Raw genomic sequence first — 26044 nt, forward strand, 5'->3', positions numbered from 1 at the left:
ACAGGGAAAAAAGAAAAAGAACATTGACAGATATGTAGTATTAATATTAAGGCTTGTATCAGTCTGATAAGAATCTGAATTCAAATGGAACCGTTATCTAACACATCTAACGTTTTTTTTATTTCCTGCCCTTGTAGTCTGTGTGTTACAAAGGAACACACATGCATGCTGAGAGCCATTAATCCTCAATTTAGCACCTCTTAGCTGTAATAGTGAACAAGCACGTGGCTCTGGAATCACAGCAGTAAACAGTCAGCACAGTGGTGGAGGATTAGTATGATAATGAAACACATGCTGATACATGTTCATTCCAAATACAGCAGAATCTCAGAGTCCAACTGAAGTGTTAGCAAGTGCAACAGGACCAGATATTAGCAGGGATGTAGGCAGGTCCAAGACTACTTTTTACAGTGTGTCATTGATGTGTAATGCTATGGAGACTTTAATTTCCTTCGGGATCAATAAAGTATCTATCTATCTAATAATAAGTTTCAGCATGCAGTAGTAACACGAATGTGAACACAGCTTTACTGTTAGTTCAGACTACTTATTACTGCACGATAATGTTAATTGTGTCACTGAATCACTGCAGCTGCTTAATAAAACAGCATTAACACAAACTTGTGCCCATCAAAGAAATGAAGTGTAAAAATCAAAAAGGGCAATCATGGCAAACTAGTGAGACTCAGACTGGTGAGAGACAGCGATGAGAAACGACCACGCTGCGGGACGAGAAACACCCATTGCTTCTGCATGAGTGTAAGTGGAGGGAACAGATGGAAGTGCAGGCCTGGTACTGCACACACACTCTACCCTTTCAGAGATTGTCCTTTTGCCTTCTGCAGGCTGACAGACAGAGCAACTTGTTCAAAAATGCTATAGCATTTCCACCACATGTTAATGCTGCTCAATTCTTATCACTGGGGGTTTAAAACTCAGAAACACTGGACACATGGGTTGACCATGTCATACACATGTCCTACCTTCATCACGGGGCATTACAACACATCCCATTTTCTCACTTACTTACTCAACTTAAATAAGTCAATCCACCTACTTACATTTTTGGATACTGAGAGGAAAGTAAATATCCTAAAAGAAACCCACACTAATAAATGGAGAACAGACAAAACTTTCCACAGACAGTGAACAAGGGTGAGGGCTAAACCAAGGCCCTAGGACCTTTGTGTTGTGCATTTTCCTGTTGTGCCATCCCCCTGTTTTAGGTTTTAAATGTAAATTTTTTATGTTTCATATTTAGTCTAATAAGAGTCTAATAAGTGAGCTGAAAAATTGCAAGGGCTGCTAAAATCCTATCAAGACAACCAATATTACTTAAAAAATCAGAGAAAATAATTTGTTTAGATCACCAAAATGCTAAAATCTATGCCAGTAATTTCAACTGTATGTTTTTCACTGTTTTTAACCTTATACATAAGCTGTGAAGAATAAGGTTTAAAAAACTGTAAGGTTTTAAAAACTGTACTGTAGCTAATGAGCCCTTTTTTGCACCTCTTGTCCAGACACGGTGGTGTAGTCCAGTGAAGGGTTTCGAAGGATGCGACGTATTTCTTTACGGTGCTCCAAAATCTCTGAAATCACACTCTGAATCTCATCTTTCCTTTTCTGGATCACAGGAAAATCCGTCAAATCCACAAACAGCTCGGTTTTATTGCCTGTCCTAAAAAAAGAATAATTAAAAGAATAACAAAAATAAATGAATGAATTTACTAAAATTAACCTGTTTTATTATTAATGATCCAAACATGTTAGAAAGATGTCTTTCAGTCTACATAAAACCAGCAAAACTATGTAAGTAGTGCTTCACTCGGAAACACTGAGCAAAATTTGCCCATTCACTCACACCTAGATACTATTTAACGCAGCATACCACACATCTACACGTTTTAGGAGGAAGTGAAAACAGAGAGTTAACAATTGTCAATGAATAAACATTGACCAAAGAATGACTGGTTCAAACCCAGATCTCCTAGTCAATAATTACATCAAAAGTTTTGATACTTACTTGGCAGCTTTCTCATTGAGCACTTTGAGAAAATTGTGGGTGGGGCTCAAGAGCTGGGGCGTGTCCAGGATGAGGTTCTTTAAAAGGGCGGAGCTAAGCTGTAACTGGACAGCAGGTACAAGTGCTTGTAACTCAGTGCTTAATCGAGACAGCGTGCTGCTGATGAGGTAGAACTCCTGAGTGGAACACTAATACACACAAAATATAAAATGAACAAACACAGCATGATGAGTACACGCTACACTTATTTTTACATGTTTTTTTCTTTCTTACAGAAATCATTTGCATATAAATCAAGCACAACCCCGTTAACAATTAATATGCAAACCATTGTTTTCCATTTCATTGCCAGCAGCTTTGTCAAGAGCCAATTAAAGGATGAACTTTGCCGCTGTTTATAAACATGTAGCCCATTTCCCGAAGGCATTTTACTCGGTACTCGTTATCCACTTTATTTATAATGACAAGCGAGAAATACTCTTACACTGCAATTATTAAAATACGAAAGTGTGAATGAGGGAAAACATGTTGGACAAAACAAGACTTCTTGAATATATTACATTTTGGTCAGTATTCATTTTATTGGGACATTGCTAGAAGGTGAATTAATCAAGCATAATGACAAGACATCTCTGTAGACAATCATGGGATGTACTTAAGGTAAGTTTCAATGCAGAACTATCATGTCTCTGTCCTGCTTTGATCATTTTTATATAATCTTAAAAATATTTGTCCTCAGTTCAGTACTACTGAGTTTCAACCTTCATCTGAAAGCAATTTCAGCACCAGAACTATACATTGAGAGCCTCATGGATTGGGTTTCCATACACAAGCGTAAGTTCATCATGTTTAATTTCAAGTGTCCATTGCAGTGGTGTGAAATATTATCATTAAACTCATTATCATTATCATAGCCATAGACTTACTGTCTACATAGTAATTAATTGTATCCTATTTCTCATTTACCTTTAACTGGTTGAACTGGTTATTTTCATAATGTGCCAAATATAACAGAGTTTGGTTATCTGGGCTTTAAGTCAAATGTTGGATTTGGATGAAGATTTGTCATCATTATGCCATATAAATGGTTTATCTATAACCATTTGTTTGTTTACTTTGCTATCCAAGGTGCTCTCAAAAGTGTTTGCCATTGATATTCTTCCTGTTCTGCCTTTTTATTGTCCAACTCTTACACCCATAAACAACCACAGAGAAGACCATGACAGTTCCTCTTTAAGTGAATTAATAAGAAATAATAGTAAGAAAAGTACGGTCTCTAAAATTTAAATATGTAATTATTGCCTTACTCTATAAACACTTTTTTAAATGTCATTGACACAAACCTTGGCTGTGCAGTTTTAAACAGCCAAAATATTCAGATGAAGGCAGGTTAATGAGGGTGAACTCATGAACTACATCCCAGCATTCACACTCCTCCAAACAATGTCTCTGCACACAAAATCCAGAACGCCCTCTTGTAACTATGCTAATGGGGCCATTGAAAGCAAACACACCATTTAGCACGAACCCCTCAGCTCACCCAGCACATTCTGGAAATGAATACATCAGAGGAGACATTCACACTGGCAGAAATTACAGATTCCTAACAATGAGGTCAAACACTGGGCGAGGAATCTTTCACATCTTTACAGAATACTGCTGGATTGATGCTAAAGAGAAAGATTATTTTTCTGAATCCTTAAAAAAGGACGAGAAGATTAAGCACAGCCAAAATGCAATTTTCCTGAACATTACAAGTGCATGGTACCTCTTACACCAAAGTCAAAAATTGATTTGTTAAGAATTCTGATTGCTAAATTGCGTTTATAGCGTTATAGTATAATATCAGTGGTATGTTATGGTTCTTATCACAAATTTCATTAGTGAGAAGTAAAAATAAGTACAGAGTCTGAAATGAATGAATATCTATAACCTAACCAGCAGAACAAATAGAAATTTTGATGCTTTTTTCATTTTAAGATGGACTTTTCAGATTGTCCTTAGAACTGGCTTGGAATTCTAGTGCTATATAGTCACTCTTCAGCTGTACCTTCTTATGATAGATGCTGCAGAGGCCTCTCTCTAGGTCAGGCAGGCGGGTAAGAAGGGCTTGAATGGAGGGCAACGCTGTGGACTCTGAGGACAGGATCTCTGCCACTGCTTCCTGACGAGACAAGATCTCACTAAAAAATACAGATCCATGTTAGTACAAGGACTGGACTGGCACCCTGTCCACAATGTATTTCCAGTTTCACAGACCAAAATAATGTCATTACTAAAAGAACAATTAATTCTGGTTTAATCTTCTTCAGGTCTGAGTATTTAGTCATCAGTATCACCCACACTTGCACTAGTGTCTATTTAATAAAAAAAAAATCTAAACATCCACATTTGTGAAGACATACGCTGCAGACTTGAGGGGCTGGCTGAGCAATTTCCTTAGCAGCCTCTTTCCAAATGGAGTGTGGGTGTGATCCAGAACCCAGAGCAAGCTGCCCTTCACTGTGCCTGTGGTCTAAATGAAAAGAGCAGAAGGTCATTAAACTGGCAGCTCTAGGGTTGCAATTACAGAAACACTTATTACGAGAGCAAATGGTGGTGCCAATTAAGTCATACAGAGATGTGGTGAAAAAAACCCCACACTGTATCATGTTTGGAGGAGTGTGGTCATTACATTGCTCAGGGAACTGAATATAAACAAGATCCAGGCAAAAAAAGCCCATTAGAAACAATCATGTGAGAAAGGCTGCAGAAGTGTATGTGTGCTCTGTACATGTTGAAATGTTAGGATTAAAGATGAATGTGTATCTTTAAAAGAGTAATTAAAACTTTGGGTTAATAATATAATAGACACTTCATTCACAGTAGTATATTATTATATAACATTTGTTTCAAATTGGAAAAAATCATTTTTAAACTGGGTTATAAATGAGAAAATCCAGAATACGTGAAGTGACACACACATTATACACTATATGTATGTATGTAACACCTCCTTGTTTCTACACTCACTGTCCATTTTATCAGCTCCACTTACCATATAAAAGCACTTTGTACTTCTACATTTACTGACTGTAGTCCATTTGTTTCTCTGCATGCTTCTTTATCCCCCTTTCATGCTGTTCTTTAGTGGTCAGGACTCTCCCAGGACCACCACAGAGTAGATATTTAGGTGGTGGATCATTCTCCGCACTGCAGTGACACTGACATGGTGGTGGTGGGTTAGTGTGTGTTGTGCTGGTATGAGTGGATAAGACACAGCAGCGCTGATGGAGTTTTTAAACACCTCACTGTCCCTGCTGGACTGGAAATAGTCCACCAACCAAAAATATCCAGCCAACAGCGCCCCATGGGCAGCGTCCTGTGACCACTGATGAAGGTCTAGAAGATGACCAACTCAAACAGCAGCAATAGATGAGCGATCGTCTCTGACTTTACATCTACAAGGTGAACAAACTAGGTAGGAGTGTCTAATAGGGTGAATAGTGAGTGGACACTGTAATTTAAAACCTTCAGCAGCGCTGCTGTCTGATCCACTCATACCAGCACAACACACACTAACACACCATTATATGGTAAGTGGAGCTAATGGACAGTGAGTGTAGAAACAAGGAGGTGGTTTTAATGTTATGCCTGAACAGCGTATATATAAAATCATGTGGTTGGCCTGTGCACCATTTACCCGCTAAAGAGATGGCAGCAGGATGCACTATAGGACAACCCAAATAACAATCATTACAATTAACCAATCCACACCGCACCCATTACAAGCAGGTCCTTCAACAGAATGACATTACCAGGTTAGTTTCATTGTAGTGCTGCGAATGAGAACGGAAGTCCAGCTCGATAAATGGGGTACAAGGAGGTGACAAACTATACAGAGCAACCGCTCTGGGCAAACAACCAAAAGGTTGAGAGTTCAAATCCCAGCTCTGGCATTTAGCCACTGTTGGGCCCATAAGCAAGGCCCTTAACCCTCTCTGCTCCGACCCCAACTTCCAAACAAGCTAGGATATGCAAAAAAAAAAAAAAAGAATTTCATTGTACTGTACATGTGTATATGTATATATGACAAATAGACATTCTATTCTATTCTATGAAAAGTGTAGGTTCAGACAATCACATCACCTGATATTTCGTATTTAGCAATAAAATTGCCTAAATTATTAATGAACTGAAAAATATGGTATTTTAAAATAATAAAATAATTGATCTCTTAAGACAATAATGCTATACCTGGTTACAGAAAATCTCCAGGTTCTTTATGGTGGTGGCACTGAATGTCATGTGATCCGCGTCACTCGTCAGCCTCTTAAATGAACTAGAATAAAACAAATTGCAACCAGCAGTTTAGTAAGCAAGCACAGAGAGCAAGACCTTTAATTTTCGCTTGTTATCCATGCTACTTAAGGCTGTTTCAAAGGTCAGAGCCCTGTTATTTCCTGCTAAAATATCCTTTACCAATCCTTGATTACACCTTAAGGCAGTTCTCCTACCACCCTGACATGCCACACAATCTGTGAATCAGCCTCTTTCATTCTGTGCTCCAGTTTGGTTCATGTTTCATCACAAGTGCCTATAAAAACATTTAAAAGCTTAGAATGCTGGTTGTTTTTCAGAAGAGTGGAAAGTTGTTAGATATTTGGAGACTGTCCATCTTACAAGTAAATCAGGATAATAATGAGGTAAAACCAGCACCAGGGTATTATGTGTTTTTGTAGGTTCACAGTAGAACTTCAAAAATAAACTGTCAAAATCCTGTACCATATTTGAATAAATAACAATCTGTGACATGGCTATGATTGGCTACTCCTTATTATGCATTAAAACAAGTGGATATTTGAGAAGCCTGTTGGATGAAACACGGAAATGATAAATTATAGAATTTTCAAGTATTCTCAGTTCTATTTAAACTTCCGTCTGCAAAGTGGTTCCATTTCACTGCTCAGCTCTGTGCCGTGTGCAGTCCCAATATAAAATCAGTTAAATTAATTTAAAATAGCGTAATAACTTGTACAGAGAAAGGGAGACATTAAATTAACATGTAACTCCACATTTAGTTAGTGAGGAGAAATGTCTCGAAACAACTGACAGTACGCAATGAAGTAATTCCCAGTATTATATATAATATATATATCATCTAATTTAATCATGATATCACCTCACTAAATATAAATAAACAGCTTTGCAATGTCAATATTGTTGCATTTGCATTGGAAACTTGCATGGGAGTTGGCAGGGTTTTTTTCACCTGTCTCTCTCTTTACCTTAGTTCCTTACATTTCTTCAGCGTATTAAATGTGGAATATTTTTGCATCTGATTGGTCTAGACTAGAGACTTTACTGACATTACTGGAAAGGTTAGATTCTATGCATATAGTATGCATATTCTTTTTATTAATGTTTTTCATACTGTCAATCAGTAAATCAGAGCACCGCAATGGAACCCACATAGACACAAAGAAACAAACAAAACTCCTAACAGCAAATGAACGAGGACACAAACAAACCCAGGTCCTGAGAGCTTTTGTTGTTATTTGGGACCCTTAAATCGATACATCTGATGTTAAATATGAAATGTAATAGCTGAGATTTTGATCATGAGTGCTTAAAGAAAGTGACACATGTTGACAGCTACGTTTTTTTGAAAGCAAGTGTGAGTATTAACTACCATATTAGAGAGGAAATTCTCAAATAAGTAGGAACTAATCAGTCACATTATGAATCTAAGCGTAAGAGCTTTAATACGACTAAAGAAAAGAGCTGATAAACAGTACAGACTGACAATGACTTCCTAAGAGACTACGCTGAGCCCTGAGACGTAAAAAAACTAAAGTGGTTTTGAATAGAAATGATGTGAATAAACAGGATCCACTTTTGAAAAGCTGAATGACGCATCTAACTCATCAAAACAAGGACAAAAAGCTTTTCTATCCAAAACACGTGCTATTCCGAATGCTTTGTCTTACTCAAGTTAATGACGTAAGATCTACGAGCAAACAGAAATGTGGCATTTAAGTAGCACAGAGTGAGTGGTGGAAGTGTACCTGGAACTGAGCAGAACCTTCTCTAGCTTAAACTCAGTCAGATACTGGATCACCGGCCCCAGGCTGCAGATAACCGGGCTTTCCAGGTTTAAAAAGAAAGAACAGGAATCTGTGTAGAGAATAAAGTACTACAATTATGAAGTATTACAACATTAAAAACAACTATAAAATGCATATTTTAAAACAATAATTATACTGTAATGAAGAGTGAGTAAAATTAACTTATACTTGATTAAAATTAATGGAATAAATGCACTAAAATATTTTAGCCACATTGAAATGTTTTGACAAATTATGAAGTGCAGTTTTATGACAATGAAGACCTAAATGTTGAACAGATTAAGTGTTATTTCAAGCAAATATACAAAACCACCACTTTCACAGCTATAAAAATGTGCATCCTTAGTTAACATTATAATCAGAATTATATATCAAAATACATTTCTGTTTTCAGTTATATTCTTCATACTGTCTGAAAATTTAGTATTCAAAAATAATTCAAAAATATTTTCCTTTTTTGTAGCAGTTCAAATAATTTCCTTTTTGTAACTCAAAATAATAACAACAAAATAATCTCTTAAAGGAGTCTACCATGAATTACATTATTCAATGTTGTTTTATTTACTCCTTATTTAAAGCTTTTAAAGATTTGTGACAAGAAAAGGTAATAAATCACGTCTTGAGTTAGAGAACAGCCCAACACAAAATGCTTCAGTCCTGAATTTGGCAGCAAGGCACACACAGGCTTATCCTACATGCCTCCTGCCTAGACAGCAGCCATTGATCCACTTGCTGCCTCTCCCACAGGGAAGGACTTTTCAATTACAGGACAGAGTCCACACAGAGCCCTTCATGTCAGACTGAGCAGATAACTCGCAACAACAGACAGCCAGATACAAAGGATGACTTGAAGAAAAACTGTCTGGTATTAAATACTCAGCACACACACCCACACAATGACAAAATAACAGAGACAGTCTGATTAGATTACCGTTTTTACTGTTTTCTGATGTCATGTTGGTGAAAAAGTTTTTGACAGTCATCATAGCGGTGGGGTATTCAAACTGGGTGCTGTCCCGCTTCTCGATACGGATGCGATCATCTGCCTGGACACTGCTCGACGGGTTCATAAAGGAACAAGAAGAAACAAAAGTCATGAGATCAGTAACCAGTTATTAATATATATATATATATAAAGGTTTGCATAGATTATTTATGAACTGTGGTCCGATCTCCACCCAAGTCACAACAATAGACAAACAAATAACAATTAACTATTAAAACAACTGTACTTAATAACAGAAAAGGTTAGCAAACCCTTTTTATTAAAATTAGAATCTCTAGGTAGCAATAATGGTTTGTGTAGCTGCTATTTAAAAGAGCACAGCCATTTGAGAGCATTCTTTTGTTTTTGTTTTCTACACTCTTCTGGTCATGCTACATCAGCTCCACTGGGATAATCCCGGGCTGTTCCAAAACACATTTGTCATCTTTTAAACCAATCTGCTGATGTTTTGTCTTGCTGAAAATGTTGAATTTGGTTTTTTCTAAAATGACTGCAAGCTGTCCTGGATCTTGAGCAACATGGCTTCATCATAGCTGCTTAAAGGAGAGCCATAATGACTAGAGAGACTTGAATTTGCAGAATTTGTCTCCAAACCTCCTTGTCTCCTTTAAATCTACAATTAGTTCCCATAAGGTGTGATAAAAAAAAAAAGGAAAAAAAAGCACTTTGGTTCTAACAGGTTTTAGCAGATTTGTGTTCTTGGACTGTTGTTTACTTAAATTAGAGTAAGGTAATGGTAAGGTAATGTTTACTATGGAAGCACTTCTGTAAGTCGCTCTGGATAAGAGCCTCTGCTAAATGCTGAAAATGTAAATGTAAATAAAAGAAACAAGTTTTTCTTTCATTTAACCAAAAACATAAGCACCTTTTAAAAGAAACCAGTGGGTAATTATGGTCTGTTGTCAGTTAAAAGAGCATTTTTTTCTGATAAAATTTATCCCTAGGTGGAAAAATAAAATTCAAAAAAATCATGTAGTGTTTGATTTAAAAATGTGGATAGACATTGTAACTTATGTTTGATAAAGAATCAGTGTTTTTTGGACATTTTGGATGAAGATGTGGCATAAGGTATTCTATAAAGTACTAAAATCACCGCACTGCTGCGTTCTCTTCACTGGCTTCCTGTAGCTGCACGCATTCAGTTTAAAACACTGATGCTCGCCTACAAAACCAAAAATGGACCAGCCCCAAGCTACCTTCGCGGTCTAATCAAACCCTGCTCTGTACCACGCAACCTCCGAGCCACCAGCCTCGCTCGACTTGATTCTCCACCCAGGACTAAAGGAAGACAAGCATCAAGACTCTTCTCTGTTCTAGCACCCAAGTGGTGGAATGAACTTCCTCTGTCTGTCCGAACATCTGAGTCCCTCGCTGTCTTTAAGAAACGATTAAAAACCCACCTCTTTACTAAGCACTTGAGCTGACCTGTACTTATTTACTAAGATTTATTTTTCCATTTCAAAAAAACAAAAAAAAACAACAAAAAAAACACTTTGGTTCTAACAGGTTTCAGCAGATTTGTGTTCTTCAACTGTTGTTTACTTAAACTTGAGAAATGAAATGTTTACTATGGAAGCACTTCTGTAAGTCGATAAGGGCGTCTGCTAAATGCAGAAAATGTAAATGTAAATGTAAAATCATTTAAATAACATCTGGCTGCCTCTGTTAAAAATTTTAGTTACAATTTAAGTAGGTCATGACAATGTATTAGCAGGACAATGATCCAAAACATGTCGAAATCAACACAAATGTAATGGTCATCACAGTCTCTTTCTGTAGGTCCCACTATCTGCGAATAAGCAGACATCTTTTTAAATCTGCAAACCTCACACCAAGTCCTCTAAATTACTGTTTTAAAGCACCTATGCAGTGCCTGATAGTGCCAACACACAACCATGTTAGCGCTGCCTTCAGTCCTGCTTTTCCTTCATTTAACAATGTCACAATTTCAAGGCCTTTACTCTTTGTCATTGCATTGCAGTTGCTGTGGCAACCAAAGTGCACACACGTGCACACTCACACACACCGACACGGTCTGTGTATGTGCAATAAAACCTCCCCGTTCCGTACCTTCACTTCTCCTCTCCAGTGACTAGGATGTCACAACATAACAAATGAGTAAAAACATGCACCACTAAACACAACATTCCAAAAATCTATGTAAGCTTGTCCTTTATTTGGTGAAAACAAGTATTCAATGACATGTTGTATGACCCGAGCGTAGCAGAGTGGAGACAAAAACTAGGCTTTCAAAACAGCAAGCAAGAAATCAATTCAGGCCGTTATTTCTCGTTACATCCTCGGTACTGATGCACATCAGCTTTGATGCTTTGTGCTCTAAGGCACCAATGAAACTTTATTTATGAGCGACATTTAAAAAGCTAGTTTGCAGATATTGCAGCTATTCCTTCTGATCAGGTTTTACAGCAGTTTGTAATTCTACTCTCAAATCAACTCAACAAAACTGCCAAGCTCTATATACCTTTCTCATAAAACATCCCTGAAATCAATAGAACCATTCTAATAACGACACACTAAAGCTTCATCTTACAGACGCCTGTCTTTTTAACACACATTCTAACACTTTTTTCTGCTCTTTTTTTCTTTTAACTTTTACTGCAAAAACCTTAATAATCCCACTTAGGAACAGGTTGGAATCAAATGTGCATTTCCAGGATCAGTGCGGAGTTCTGAATAACAGGCTGCACTTTAAGTCACACACTGCCACATATTATTAACATGTGTGCATTTCGCAAATGCTTTTTATTTAAATTGTGACTGAATACAATCCAAGCAATTGAGAATTAAGGACCTTGCTCAGGGATCCAACAGTGGCAACCTGGCAGCATGTGCTCGAACCTTCTTCCTAATACATCTTCCTACTACTAGTTCAGTACAGAACCACAGAGCTACCACTGCCTTATCAAAATAGATATGTGAAGAATCTGATTTAATCCAAAGTCTGTTTAACGAGGGTTATGGTGTGCCCATCGGAATGTGTCTGCATTAATGAGGTTGATCAATGATGCTTTATCACTCCAGTTAATGTTTAGCATAGTGCATGGTAATCCTGGATGTGTGGTTTGTAAGGCACCAGCCATAAAAGGCCATTTCATTTAGCAAAGAATGAGCAAAGCAAACAATTTTAGGAAAAAAAGAAATGAGTTTTTTCTGGCCTCTTTATTATTTACCTGAGCTACCTCAAAACCTAATGACTGCTGGTTACCAAATTTCTCAAAAAGCCTCAATGGTAGAAGTATTTAGAAAAGAACAGAAGATTCTTGGAACAGTCCAGCCCCGTGGAGCATGTTGATCCAAAAAATAGTAACAAGTCTGCACTGGGGTAAATACTTGGCAATGACAATTTTGACACAGCAGCCATACCCCTGAGGGTCTCATTACACCCACAACAGCAACCACTAAGCAACTGTTGCTTGGGTGGCCACCTCAGCTACTCATGGGTGCCCAGCATAGACGCCTGCTGTGAAGTGATCGCTCACCAGCACAGACAAATTCCCATCAGAATGAAGGTGTCTGGAATCAAACCGAAACCTTATTAGAGAAGCTTATTTTCTCATACAGAAGCTGGTCTGCAAAATCAGATCATGCTGAACGCTTCTGGCATAAAATCACCAGCCAGACTGAAGTATAACCAAAAATGAACATGCTGCTTTTGTCATAATGAATATTTTTGCAGGATTTCTTATTGTTAATTGAGAACAAGGCAGAACTTTGCAACGAGTGGTTACAATGTAAACTACAGCAATAGATTGTGAGCTTTTATTACCATTTGTGTTATTACATTACATGTAGTTATTACATTATGAGTTGCTACACACCCCAACCACAGTATACTGTATTTAGCAAGGGAGTCCAACCCTGTTTTTCACAAGCAGAAAATATCTTGGTGGACTTTTGGGGACATGTCATAATTTGACTAGAATAAAAAATTAAATGCTTTTTTTTTTTTTTTACAGTTTATACATGGTTTAAGCACATAATTTTTGAACTGCTTGTTTGTGATTGTGTTGGTTGAGAGTCCCTTCCCATCCAACATCAGTGCCAAATCTCAAAATTGCTCTTTTGACTGAATAGACTGAAATTTTGACAAACGGAACCCAGAATATTGTGGAAAGCCTTCCCAAAAGAGTAGAGACAACTTGAAATTAATGCTCATAGTTTTGGAAAGAGATGGTTGTGGCCATTTAGTGTATTTATCAATGGCAAACTGGGCGGCTTAGTGGGTAGCAATGTTGCCTCACAGCAAGAAGGTCCTGGGTTCGATTCCCAGGTGGCACAGGGTTCTTTCTGTGTGGAGTTTGCAATTTCTGCACAGTCCAAAGACATGCAAGTGAGGTGAACTGGAGATACAAAATTTTCCATGAATGTGTTTGATATTAAAAACTTGAACTGATGAATCTTGTGTAACTACCTGTCCTGTCATGAAAGTAACCAAAGTGTGTAAAAGAAAGTTAGAAATCCTAATAAATAATAAATGGGAAGATATTGTAGACACTTTTTTGTGGCTGATTATGCAGGAATAACTTTGATTGAGAAATGAATTGCAGACAATCAAGTACTCTAACAAAACAAAAAAATGACAACCTGCAAATGACAGGATTTTAGCTGATATGAAGGACTTGGCAAATGCTTTTAAATATTACTATAAACCCGCTTCTTGTTCAGCACAACCATATCTGCATTACGTCAGTGGAGATGAGCTGGACAGTGCAGACGTTGCGTCAGCTGCTGACAATTTTTTTTTCAGCTCTTTCAGAGGAAGCATTCCTCTCCATCAGGACTAAATGATGAATTGAGCAGTGGGTGAATACAGCAGTCAGGCGCACACACGCATTTCAAAGCAACTGCGCACCACAACTAGACAGCTAATACTCAACAACAAGCCTCGGTTCTGGCCTGCGTAATTGTGGTGCCCTTTAAAGAGTGGATGCGGATGTAGCCTACGCAGCCATTTGACTGATGTTGAAGTAAAAGGTGCAGACACCTTGCTCTTCTCCACTTATGTCAGACAAATGAGCCCCCACAACAGAACAAACAAGCTATGAGACACCAGTTTAATCAGTAATTCTGACATTGTTTAACAACTTGTGTCAAAAAAATTGGCTGTTTGTGGAGGATGACGTTCATAGAAAACACAGACACAAGGCTACACAGCACACTGATAATTGTGACTATTAGTTGTAGATGATATAGCCAAAACACTATTTTGTTATATAGTACACCCTTCGGATTAGTTGGAACAAAGGCACAAATCAAACTTACAGCCATGCAATTCCTGTACATAAACATAAGCTTTAGAATGGATTGTACTGAATAGCTCAGTGAATGTTAAATAATGCAAAAGATTTATGCACTGCCAGTGTAGCAGAGCAACAATACCCTAGCTACTACGCCACACCATCTCATATAATGGGGCAACCAGGTGCTAAAGCAAGTGTGTGTACAGGTTTAGAATTATTCTGTCCTTGGCTGCAACTACTGGTAAGCTAGATGCTCCATTACAATACACATAATTACATCAAAGTAGTGGTATACACTATCTGACCAAAAATATGTAGACATCTGACCAGTTTGTTAGACATAGCAAAATCATAGCCTCGCCTCTTCTGGGATGACTAGAGATTTCCAGAAGATTTTAAAGTGTCTGTGAGATGATTTCAGGTGAGGTACGTATGTAATATAGGAAAGCCTGGCTCACAACTGATGCTTTAATTCAAAGGTGTTTAACAGGGTTGATGTCAGGTCAGACTGTCAAACCACACCAAAACCATCATCAAACCATGTTTTATGAGACTTGCTTTGAGCACAGGAGCAAAGTTTTGCTGAAACAGTTGGATAATGCTGGAACTTTGCTGGATATCGTATATGTAAGGTTTTATTTCATTTTTCTTCATCAACCGCTGTATTTACGTCAGCAGTCACAACAGGTCCAGTTTCCCCGGGAAATACTGGGTGCAACTGGCTTGGACACGGCGCATAGCCAATGACGTTTTGAAACCGGAGTGGGCGATGGTGGGCTAGTGCAACAGACCACTGCGCCATTCGAGCGTCTATGTATGTAATGTTCCATTTCAATACTATGCTACAATCCATTTTTTAGTTCCACTTTTCCAATAACTAGTAAATCTATCCTTCATTACTAACATGAAATTAGGTCATAGTTGGCATATTTAAGTTATTCTTTGCAATATTTTTTTTAATTGTTTAAGTTTTTAAATGCATATTCTAACCCAGAATTCCAGAAAACTGAATAATTAAAACAAATTTTTTTGTAAATCACTGAAAACAAGTAGTGGCAGAAATGATTTAAATCCCAAGAATGCCATGACATACATGTCCCCTCCAAGTGCATGTAAACCCTTGGCTTAATATGAACTAAGTGAACCATATATTAGCTATAATGAGTGCCAATTTTCTAAGAAACACCATACTTATACCGGGTAGGAACCCTCTCCACAGACATTATTCTGAGAATAGTGACAATTCCTTGTGGCGTGGATTCCCCAAGGTGATACATTTGGTCCGTGTTGACATGATTGCATCATGTACCTGCTGTAGATTTGCTAGCTGTACATTTACTCTGCAAATCTTCTGTTCTACCACATCCCAAAGGCGCTCTATTGGAGTCAGAGTTACAGAGTACAGGAGTAAACTGTTCTCAGTGTGTTCATGGAACCAGTTTAAAATGGCTTGTGCCACCAAATGGCTTTGGTTGATTTGAAAGTTGACTTTGGATCACTGTCTTACTGGAAAGTAGGTATAATATTCCTCCTTAAAACACTGGTATTTCTAAAGATTTATTATGCCAATCACACAGCCAAGACTGCCATCTCCTGCAGCAAAAAAACACCCCCACATCACTGACTGCAGGCATATTCAAATTTGTTTGTTTTGCAGTCAACCCTATCTGTGCTTCTTAGTTAAGACTGGCATGTGTCGGGCTATGAACTTTTGGTTGCCATTGACACATCTGTCCCATCAGGTCATCCTTTAAGTCTTTTCTAGTAACATCTAGGTTTGCTGTTGTGCCATATGTGTGGGACTTCTGGACTATACTCCTAATGTTGTCTCTAGGTCTTTTATACCCAGTGCCCTTTGATACCCGTTTTCACCATGGTTAAAACACACTTTGAACACATTCTTTGGGGAAAGGTTACATAACATCACCTCTGAACCAAATCAAGGATTGTTACAGGAGTAATCATGTTGTAACATAACTTTAAGTCATGCAGACCATCAGTAGGTTTTAAGATTAGCAAAATGATGTAGATGTGGAATAATTGTGACATGACAAAATGTGACATTATGATTTAGAACGTATGAGGAATTTGAGTATTGATGTAGCTCTGTCTTGGGCACAGATTTCTCTCAAAGTCCTGGGTACGGATTATTTTGGACGATTGTGAATGTATATGGGACACTCAGTTAGCTAGTGTGTCTGAATACCACAAATATATGTGCTTTAAATATATTAATAAACTTATTTTGCCACTCACTGCACACATTTGTCACATTATATCAAAACAACAATAACAAACAGAACACTCAATAACAAAATGCTTCATTTAAATCATAAATAATAAGACGCTTTAAACTGTAACCGCTGTAAGTCTTTTTAAAATCAGTTACTGACCTCTCGTGGTGACCGATGGTAACAACAACATTTAGCAAACCTAACCTTAAGCCTAGCTTGTTTTTTTTCATCTGAACTTAGTGACACAAAGCCGGGTAAAGTAAATTTTTTAAATATACTTTTGTCAGATTATTGACATACATAGTCAAAAGTATGTGGACACCCATTTTAATTTTTGTATTTAATATGTATGTTGTATGTAATACAACTAGCATACAGACATGCAATGTATGTAGACAAACACTGGCATAGAATTGATGAAAGGAAAATCACGGGTTAGGCTGGTGTTCCAGTAAAGGAAAATTCCAAGCATGCATAATACAGAAAGACATTCTACAGATTTGTGTCTTTAACTTTGTGGCAAAACTTTAGGTTCCTTTCATGTTTCAAAATGACAAAACCCCTAAACAACAAAAATGGTCCATAAAGACGTGATTGGTTAAACTTGACTAGACCACACACAGCCCTGATGTCAACCTCATTCAACATACTGAAGATTAACAAAATCACAAAACACACAACAAAGTTGTGTGAATCTGTTATAGAAGCATGTTTGTGGAGCAACTTTATCGATTATGGTTTGAATTCATGTACAACAAGTTAGTCAGTATGTGAGCTCCACATACTTCAGTCATCTCATTATTTTTTTTTATATTTAATCTTACAATACATTATAAAAATGTTTCATCAAAACATTACTGGTAATGGAAAGTAAAGGGACAGGTACCAGCTACTAATTTAAAACACGCCAATGTACTGATTTAGTGTAAACTATAACATCTTTAATGTTAATAAAGTGTGTGGATAACCAACCTTGACAAAGCAATGGTGTGCAGGAGGCGCTCTGTAGTCTCAGACAGGTTGAAGGGTACAAGGATTTCCACAGGTTGGATCCTCAGCACTCTGGCCTCCAGCTCTGAATGAGATATGTTATCTTTAAAACAGTCCACCATCACATCCCCTACACTGGGCTGGACCACCTGCAACCAGAAACACAAGACCTTAATTACTATCATCCAGCCTGTACCTAGCAAAGCCATTTATTAAAGACCAGCGGTTATAATGGAAATGCTTGATGAAGGGAAGGAAAGAGAAGGGATTTTTGGACGCCTAGCCAGGTTGGTAGCATTGCCAAGGATTCACCACTGCTCCACTCGAGTAAAAAAATAGTTAAAAAAAAGTCCAATAAAAATGCTTTTAACTTTCACTGACAAAAACTTGACAAGCAGACTGTAAGAACAGGTCACAGAACGCACAATACTCAAAGCTTTAAAACTGAAACTTAAAAAAATATATCCATACATACCACCAAGCCCACAGTCAGATCTTTACTCTGCTTTTCCCAGGTCTCACTCACACACATCAGGTAGCTGTTGGGTGTGTCCTGCACAATATCTTCAGCTTGCTCCAAGTCCCCTAGCTTTAACAAGGGGTTCACATCTAAAACACATGACAGTCACATTTACAGATCTTCATTAAAATTTTAACCTGAATCTATTCACAACTTTACACTCATGACCCATTTTGACCTAACTGTCAAAACCTCACACAAAATTGCATCCAGACCCAAATAGGGCATATTATTATTATTATTATTATTGAAGCAGAAACTGTAATCCACACTGCACCATAAACTCTACTTTTACCTGATAAAATGGTAAAAGTAAATAACAGAAATAACTCTTTAACTACAAGCAGAATAAATAAAAATAAAATACAGTTGGCAGCTACATTTATAAACAGACTAAAACTAGGATTTGTATTTAAACAAAGGGGTGTGCTGTCAATGCACAAAAAATTCATACATGGATACATTGTGTAGCTTATGTTTAAGTGTAAACCACTGTAGAGGTAACACAGGAATGGATTTTAGAAAGTCTGTGGGCTTCACCTGATCCTATTTTCATGGCAATTCATGACTCAGATGAATACTTTAGATACAAAATTGTATTTGGGTTCTTAAGAATTAACCTAAATACACAGCAAAGGAAAACTTATACACATTATTTGTTACATATCATATGCATTTCAAATACGATAAAAATCTGTAAGTAAATAATCTGTAAGCACACCTTCCCCAATCAGTGTAGACTTGGTATAAAGTGCACTGAGCTGCCGTGTAAAGAGGGAGCTCTTGTTGGCGCTGGAGGCTTTGATTGCTGTTGTTTCTGTCTGCTTCACCACTCCTACCTACAATGAAAAATCAAAAATAAAATCATTTCTGCTCTCTAGATCAGATAAATGGAATAACTTGCAAAAACACAACATGCATACAGCTTTAGGTTGAATGAAGGGTATAAAGCCACACTACTGACCTTGTAACCCTGAGAGACCAGACGGCGAACATGCACAAACAGGCGGTGAGTAGGAATGCTGGCCGTCATGAAGTTATGATCCATATGGCAATAGATGTTTAGCTCTTTTGCTGCAATCTGAGGACATCAAATCTGTTTCATCAATCATGTTTCCTTACCACACATATCACAAAGTAAGCAGTGTAAATATTAAGTGTTGTGTTTACTATGTATACCCTATTCCTCATATTGTTTGCTTTCAACACCATCATAAAAAGCATGAGATTAAACATAAATACACCTGGAACAGACTTCTGATACCATCAGCAAATCAGTGTCCTACTGAAATCAATGTACTTTCTATAAATTAAACTAAAATTGAACAAAAATTGTTTCCCCCTGAGCAACGGGACAAACTGCATTAAAATAAAAATTTCATTTCTTATAATACCTCCAACTTTACACCCAACCAGGCCTCAGAAAGAAATGAACAATACATAATCTAGGAAGGATACATTTACTGAACTGATTGCTTATGTTGTTTTTCAGCTAAGTGTCACAGAACCACAATAACATAAGTGATGATGCACCTTTAATTTACACATCCACCTTGCTAATTTCATGTCCTTTATAAATGAAATCTCTCTTGCCTGTCATGCTTCTTAATCTGTCTTACATGGAAAAGATATAAAGTATTTCTGCCCAGTCAAACTTAGGACAATCAGAACTGTTTACATTTGTTTATTCACCTTCAGTAACTGTGTTATCATAATAAAGATCCCTAAAGGTTTAATGCCTACCTGAGAACACTGGGTGCAAGAGAAACACACCTTGGACATGGTGCAAATGCATTGCAGGGTATTGCTGAGTTAGTCATTCCCATCAAGAGGTAATTGTTTGGGCAATGGGAGGAACAAAGAATACCCAAAGAAAAATGACATAGCTAGTACAAGAGATAACTCTCTAAGAAACTTTACAGAATCCAGGTCCTGAAAACACCCTAATGACAGTAACATAAATCTCTCCCAACATATTATAAGGCAACATATTATAAGGCAGAAACTGTAAAAAGATCCAGATTCAAAAGGACCATCAGTATCAACACAGCTCACGGCCAAATCCATGACATTTAAAATAAAAGAAATTGGCCATTAATCTCACAGAACAATGAAACGTCCAAAATAGATACTTATTTTATTTAAGCATAACGTAATCTGATTAACATAGTGTAGAGCCCAATTGTCTGGAGGGAGGGGGTTTATAACTCACCTCTGCGTCCTCACCAAAGAACCTGTACTTGTAGCCACACTCCACACAAAGTATTGTGTCCTTGTATTGCTCCTTGATCTCCATGAACTGCTGTTCCAGAGGAGTGTAGATACTCTTGGTCCTTCTGTTAGGACCTGCAGTTTCTGAGGGACTCTTCTTAGAAACACCAACAGCGCTGTTGGCTTTAGCAAACTGACTCAAGTTAAACGGCTGAGGAAAAGAATAAAAACAAAAACAAGGCATAACTTTTCCAATAGCTGATAAATGCCATCAAAAATTAAGAGTGCATCACTTACATGTTTGTTTCGTGCAGACTCTTCCTCAATCTCCTCCTTAATCTGGACTTGTGCATCTGTCACTGTGCTCACCAGTTCTAACTCCATCTTAACCTTCTGATCTGGAGTTCTGCTCTCACTGGCTGCACTGCAGCTGAATCCTTGCAGCTTCTCCAGTGTAGAGGAGGAAAGACTACTTCTAGAGGTAGATGCTCTTTCATCTGCTGGAAAACAGCAACAAGTTGAACTAAAATAGTAAAACAAATAATACAAATGAGCGAATTGCAGAGTGGTTCCAATAAAAAGGATTTTTAAGTCTTACATTTAGTGCTGTTGTAGCAGTTTGAGCTCGTCTGAGCCTTCTCCTCCTTCTCAAACTCTTCCCCATCATTAAGGACTTTGGGCCGTTTCTCTACAGATTCACTTTTACCAGGCAATGCCCCCAATGACCTCTTCTGCATAAACATGCACAAGTTAAAAAAAAAAATCAGCCCCTGGTTTATTCATATTAATGATAAAAACATCATTAAATTATCAAATAAACACATTAAATAATCATTAGCTCGCTTTCCAAGCAGGATAATTTATTTACAGAAGATTTGTGCAAACATCATGAGATGAGCAATAAAGCCAAAATTCTCTAATGTGGTTTAAGAGATTTAATATTACAGCATTATAGCTTGTGATAGTGATAGCTTGTAGAAAAGTAGTGTTATTTGCTCAGTGTCAGATTTAGTGCACTTTTTACCTTCAAGTGTAGATGTAAGTTTTGAATCTTGTGTGAATGAAATCTAAACTAATTACAAGCAGAAAGCAGGGAGCTTGGGTGGTACAGCAGGCATAAGTCTAATACGCTAGTACACCACCACAGAGAGGTTTGAGTCTTAGTAATGTCACTGGCCATATGGTTAAATAGGGAGTCACTTCCATGCCACTGTACCAGTTATGTCCAGGATCTGGTCAATGCTACACAGAGAAGTAATTCAGTAGGCAACATGTTCTTCATTTTGTGTAGGCCTCTATGTAGATCCCTGTTGCTTTTCAAAAATACAACAAAGCAACTGGTGGCTTCACATGTCACAGAAAGTTGGTGCTAGCCAAATATATGGTGTTCCTTCTAAATGCACACTTTAGTTACATTACAGGAGTTTAAACATGCAGTGCTCAGTCCGTAAGTTTGCAAGACTGTAAAAGCAATTGGGACAGCAAAAGACCTGAAAAATCTCCAGAACTTGTTACGTTCAAATAACAAATCCCTGACAAAAATATATTTATAAAACATTTTTTTTTTTTGCAAAATAATGCTAACTACTGTACTTGAAGGCAAAAAGCAAAAGCAGAACAAGCGAAAATACTTTTTTTCTGCAAAGTACGGTGGCAGCTTCGCAGCCTGTGTATTGAGAGTTTGCTATGAACGAGGGAACAAAGACATCAGTATCAAGACAGTAACACAAACATACAAGCAGACCAACAACTAGGTGGTGTTTTGTAAAGACCAAAAAACACATCAGTCCAAAATTTAACACAACTACTGTGCTACAGTATGACCTGAAGAAAGCTGTTAATATAATGAATGTGGGTCGGTGGATAGCACTGTCGCCTCACTGCAAGACGGTCCTGAGCCCTTTCTGTGTGAAGTTTGCGGGTTTTTTTTTCGGATGCTCCGGTTTCCTCCCACAGTCCAAAGAAATTCAGTCAGGTTAACTGGAGATACTAAAAAAATGCCATTGGATGTGCGTATGTGTATGTTTAGGTTAAATGTGTTGTGTATGTCGGCTCTGCGATGGACTGGCGACCTGTCCAGGGTGTTTCTGTGTGGCTTGCTCCCATTGAGAGTTGGGATGGGGTCCAGCACGCTCGCGACCCTGATTTGGATAAGCAGTTTAAAAATTGAGTGAGTGGTATAAGGGAATAAAAATATCAACCAGTTATTAAACACACTTTTTCGTACTTTTTCATGCAAGTGTTTGCATGTAGTATGAGGTGTGGGTGTGTATGAATCTCCTCACCTTTCCTCTGTTTAGCTTTGGTTGATCAGTACAGTTAATCCCTGCTTCTTCCACCTCCTCTGCTTTATTACCTGCACTGATGAAGAACCTGCTGATAGTGGTCTGTGTTGCTGGTTTCACACACGCTTTGTTTGCGGTTAGTCTTTTTAGATTAGAATGCATGATTTTTAGTGAAACCTGAATGTTTAGAAGTTTCCACGCTGCATTAAAAAGCTCGACTGTTAGTTTTGGTATCCTGCACTCGGCTGTTCAAAATAACTCACTTCTGATAAGAACTACAACCATGTTGGCGCGTGAATGACGTTTGTCCACGTGACTTAAGGGGTCCATTCAGCAACACATATACTGCGCAAAAACGGCGCAAAAACTGCGCAAATTTTCCTTTATTGGACAGAATTTAGTTAGTTAGTTAGTAGTGTGCGATACTGCAAAATTTGGTATCAATCCGATACCAAGTAAATACAGGGCTAGTATCGCTGATACCAATACCGATACTTTTTACTTATAAAAGCAGTTTATTTACTTTGTAGAGGAGAGTAGTGTGCCATTATTTATGAGGTAAATGTACTGTATTTTCAATATGCTTTAACCACTAAATGATTGTGTAATTTTTACTTTCTACTGTTAATTAGTTAATCATGTGCATGTTAAAACCCAGAACAGCAACGTTTTTAGGCAAGTAAAAAGTACTTTTATTACTATAATGAACTGAGGTTATATGATAACAAAACATAATTTATCCCTGTCATTTGCAATTTTCTGGCTTTTTGTAAAATAAACAAAATACACAAAATTATTAAATAACTTCAGTTAGAGGTTTTTCATACAATCATATACAATAATATAATAAAACTTAATTTCCACCTTTCAGTGCACTTCTCTGACTTACAAAAACAATAAAGTACACAAAATTATTACTGGAGAACAAATGTTTTAAAACTTAAATAATTTTTTATTTCATTTTTTTTTTAATTTACTGCAGTAAAATATCCTCTCACTCACTGCTACATGTGTTCGGTCTCTCAGTGCCGCTCAGTCACGTGACGGTACCACGACACAGCAGAGCAGGAGGGGCGGGGCGAGGTGAGCATGTGTGATGTGAGAGGAGCTGCTGCTGACTGTACACACATGATCTCTACTTTCTTATTAAACCAGAGAAACGAGCTGAATATAGCGGAGGAGAAAAGTAAAACTGAAGTATCGATACGATTCCAATACCAACGTTGGTATCGATGCTTGGATCGATCTGCCCACCCCTACTAATAAGTTTAGAACAGCCGAGTGAATGTGTCAATACCAAGCCTAGCCAACTAGTTCACAGCTGAGAAACTGGCTAAAACCCAATTAACTCAATACATCATAAATATTACTATCATTATTAAAGATACACAATAAAGACTTGGGCACTGTGTGCAGTACACTAACTACTACTACACCGGTACTTGTTAGCTTAGTTGCTAGTGTTAGCTGCTAAGCTAATTGCAGTGATTTCTGTTTCTATAAGCACTCTGTATCTATAACTCATCATCATATTAATATTGTAATATATACATTTTTGTCAGATTTCTTGTTTCTGGATGCTTTGCTTTCTCACAACGTTACCATTATGGCGTAATTTTCCTCGGGATAAACTATTTATCACCACCAAGTGGCTAACTCGTACTGTAGTTGTGTTTACTGGTGAATAAATATGTACTTTTTAATAGTGACCGAATATACGTGTCCTTGTTAATTTAAAATAAAGAATAGATGATATTCTGTTAACGTTTATAAGCACAAAGTCAAAAGTAAAGAGCACTTATTCACCAAAACACAAACGACGAACGGGAGCCTCACTACGCATGCTCCGATTCACGAAACAGACCTACGTATGAGGGTCGTTTCGTGAATTTGCATAAAGTTGCGCAAAGTACGTAAGGTGCGTTTGTACTTTATCTATGTATAATTTACACTATAATTTCCATAAAATAGCCCCTATTTCTGTATGTGCAAAGAAAAGTATTTAAAAAGATCACAATGTTCTGTCAGAAATAAAAGAAGAACGAAAAAATATTAATTAGATCCAAGTTTCAGCAGAGAGATTTATCTATGCTTCTGCTAGCTTTAAGTGGCATCAAGGACACAAAACAAAATCGTGGATTAACATTAAATGTAGTTTGCATTATTTGTTTTTCTGATGATAATTAGGCCTACATTTCATAACGCAAACAAGCCTTTAAGTATACAAATGAACGATTAAAGAAGCATTGTTTTTAAGTGTGTGCAAATCAAAACAGTAATCAAGTACAGTTATGTAAAATTTCAAATATATGTACTTTATTTGTACTTGTAAACAGACAGACAAAAACTTAACACTCTTTGTGCAAAATAAGCAGCATGAACAATACAAACATTTACCGCTACAAACGCAACATGGTCGCTGTTCCACCCGCTCACAACCAACTTAGCTTATCAATACTGTTAACAAATGATCATTTATCCAAACAATGGTTTCTGGCATCCTAGCTGAGTTTGTCTCGGTATGGGTTCCTCTCATCTCGCGTCTGCTTCTCCAGCTTTCACTGCTTCGAAAAAAATAGAAAAGTAATGTAAGAGTCTTTGCTGCTACTTTCACTGAACCGCCAACAAAAACAATACATAGAGTGGCGCGTCGGTGACGTCACCTCGCTAAACACGTGACTGACAAAGCCCTGCCAGCATCTAGTAATGATCTATTAAATCACTAAACCGACACTTCATTTTAATGCGTATTATAATATTGCTTATTTACATTTCAATAAAATTATTTATTGCAGTTCCATATATGAAAATAATAATTTGTACTCGTTATATGTGATAGTTTTGATAATAAACGGAAATTTGACCAAATGAAGCGTTTTCAGGATGTTTGTGGTGTTTCTGCGCCATCATGTGGATCTTTGCTGAGGTAACTTGTCCGGTTTCTGGCTCGGATTATCTCGGGAAGATTTACTATATAAAGAAGAGTAAATAAACATGAAACAATGTGGCTGCACCTCAACAGCGTCTGTACAGGAGCTCAAACACTAAAGAAAATACAATTCAACACGTTTCCATGTTGTGTTTTGAGCACTGAGGCAGATCGAGTGATTTACGAGAGGAGAAAAGCAGCGATTTACTGTTAAACTGAACAGTGAAGGAAACACAAGAAACCGGGAGGTTTTATACGAGCTGAACGTGTTTTTACTACTTAAAATATGATGTATATAAATCACACACTGAACACAATATGGCTGTTTTCTTCTTTTGATAGAAGCAGTTGAGAGTGCGGTGCTAAAATACTCCTACATGGATGATAAACATGTGCATTTATTATCGACCGAAGTTCCACTTCTCTGGCTTTTTGTAAAATAAACAAAATTATTAAATAACCTAAATTCATTTTC

At 37.4% G+C, this 26044-nt stretch overlaps 1 protein-coding gene across 2 annotated transcripts in view; it reads right to left on the bottom strand.

Annotated features, from left to right (window-relative positions):
• The window catches only part of msh3 (mutS homolog 3 (E. coli)), a 49083-nt gene extending 26213 nt beyond the window's left edge, over positions 1–22870 (bottom strand). The window contains exons 1-15 of one of the 2 annotated variants that reach the window (XM_063017646.1): positions 22641–22870; positions 20954–21086; positions 20653–20852; positions 20357–20566; positions 19109–19225; positions 18866–18983; positions 18100–18233; positions 17607–17773; positions 9065–9186; positions 8074–8182; positions 6263–6347; positions 4432–4541; positions 4077–4209; positions 2027–2214; positions 1513–1681 (exon numbers count right to left, since the gene is read on the bottom strand). In XM_063017646.1, coding sequence (XP_062873716.1) covers positions 1513–1681; positions 2027–2214; positions 4077–4209; positions 4432–4541; positions 6263–6347; positions 8074–8182; positions 9065–9186; positions 17607–17773; positions 18100–18233; positions 18866–18983; positions 19109–19225; positions 20357–20566; positions 20653–20852; positions 20954–21086; positions 22641–22802 — 2157 coding nt within the window. In that variant the 5' untranslated portion in view covers positions 22803–22870. Of the gene's footprint in view, positions 1–1512; positions 1682–2026; positions 2215–4076; positions 4210–4431; positions 4542–6262; positions 6348–8073; positions 8183–9064; positions 9187–17606; positions 17774–18099; positions 18234–18865; positions 18984–19108; positions 19226–20356; positions 20567–20652; positions 20856–20953; positions 21087–22640 lie in introns of both variants that reach the window. The other variant, XM_063017645.1, reaches the window with a different exon arrangement.
• Between the last annotated feature and the right edge of the window lie 3174 nt (positions 22871–26044).

This window comes from Trichomycterus rosablanca, chromosome 21 (genome assembly GCF_030014385.1).
Source record: "Trichomycterus rosablanca isolate fTriRos1 chromosome 21, fTriRos1.hap1, whole genome shotgun sequence".
Lineage (NCBI taxonomy): Eukaryota > Metazoa > Chordata > Actinopteri > Siluriformes > Trichomycteridae > Trichomycterus > Trichomycterus rosablanca.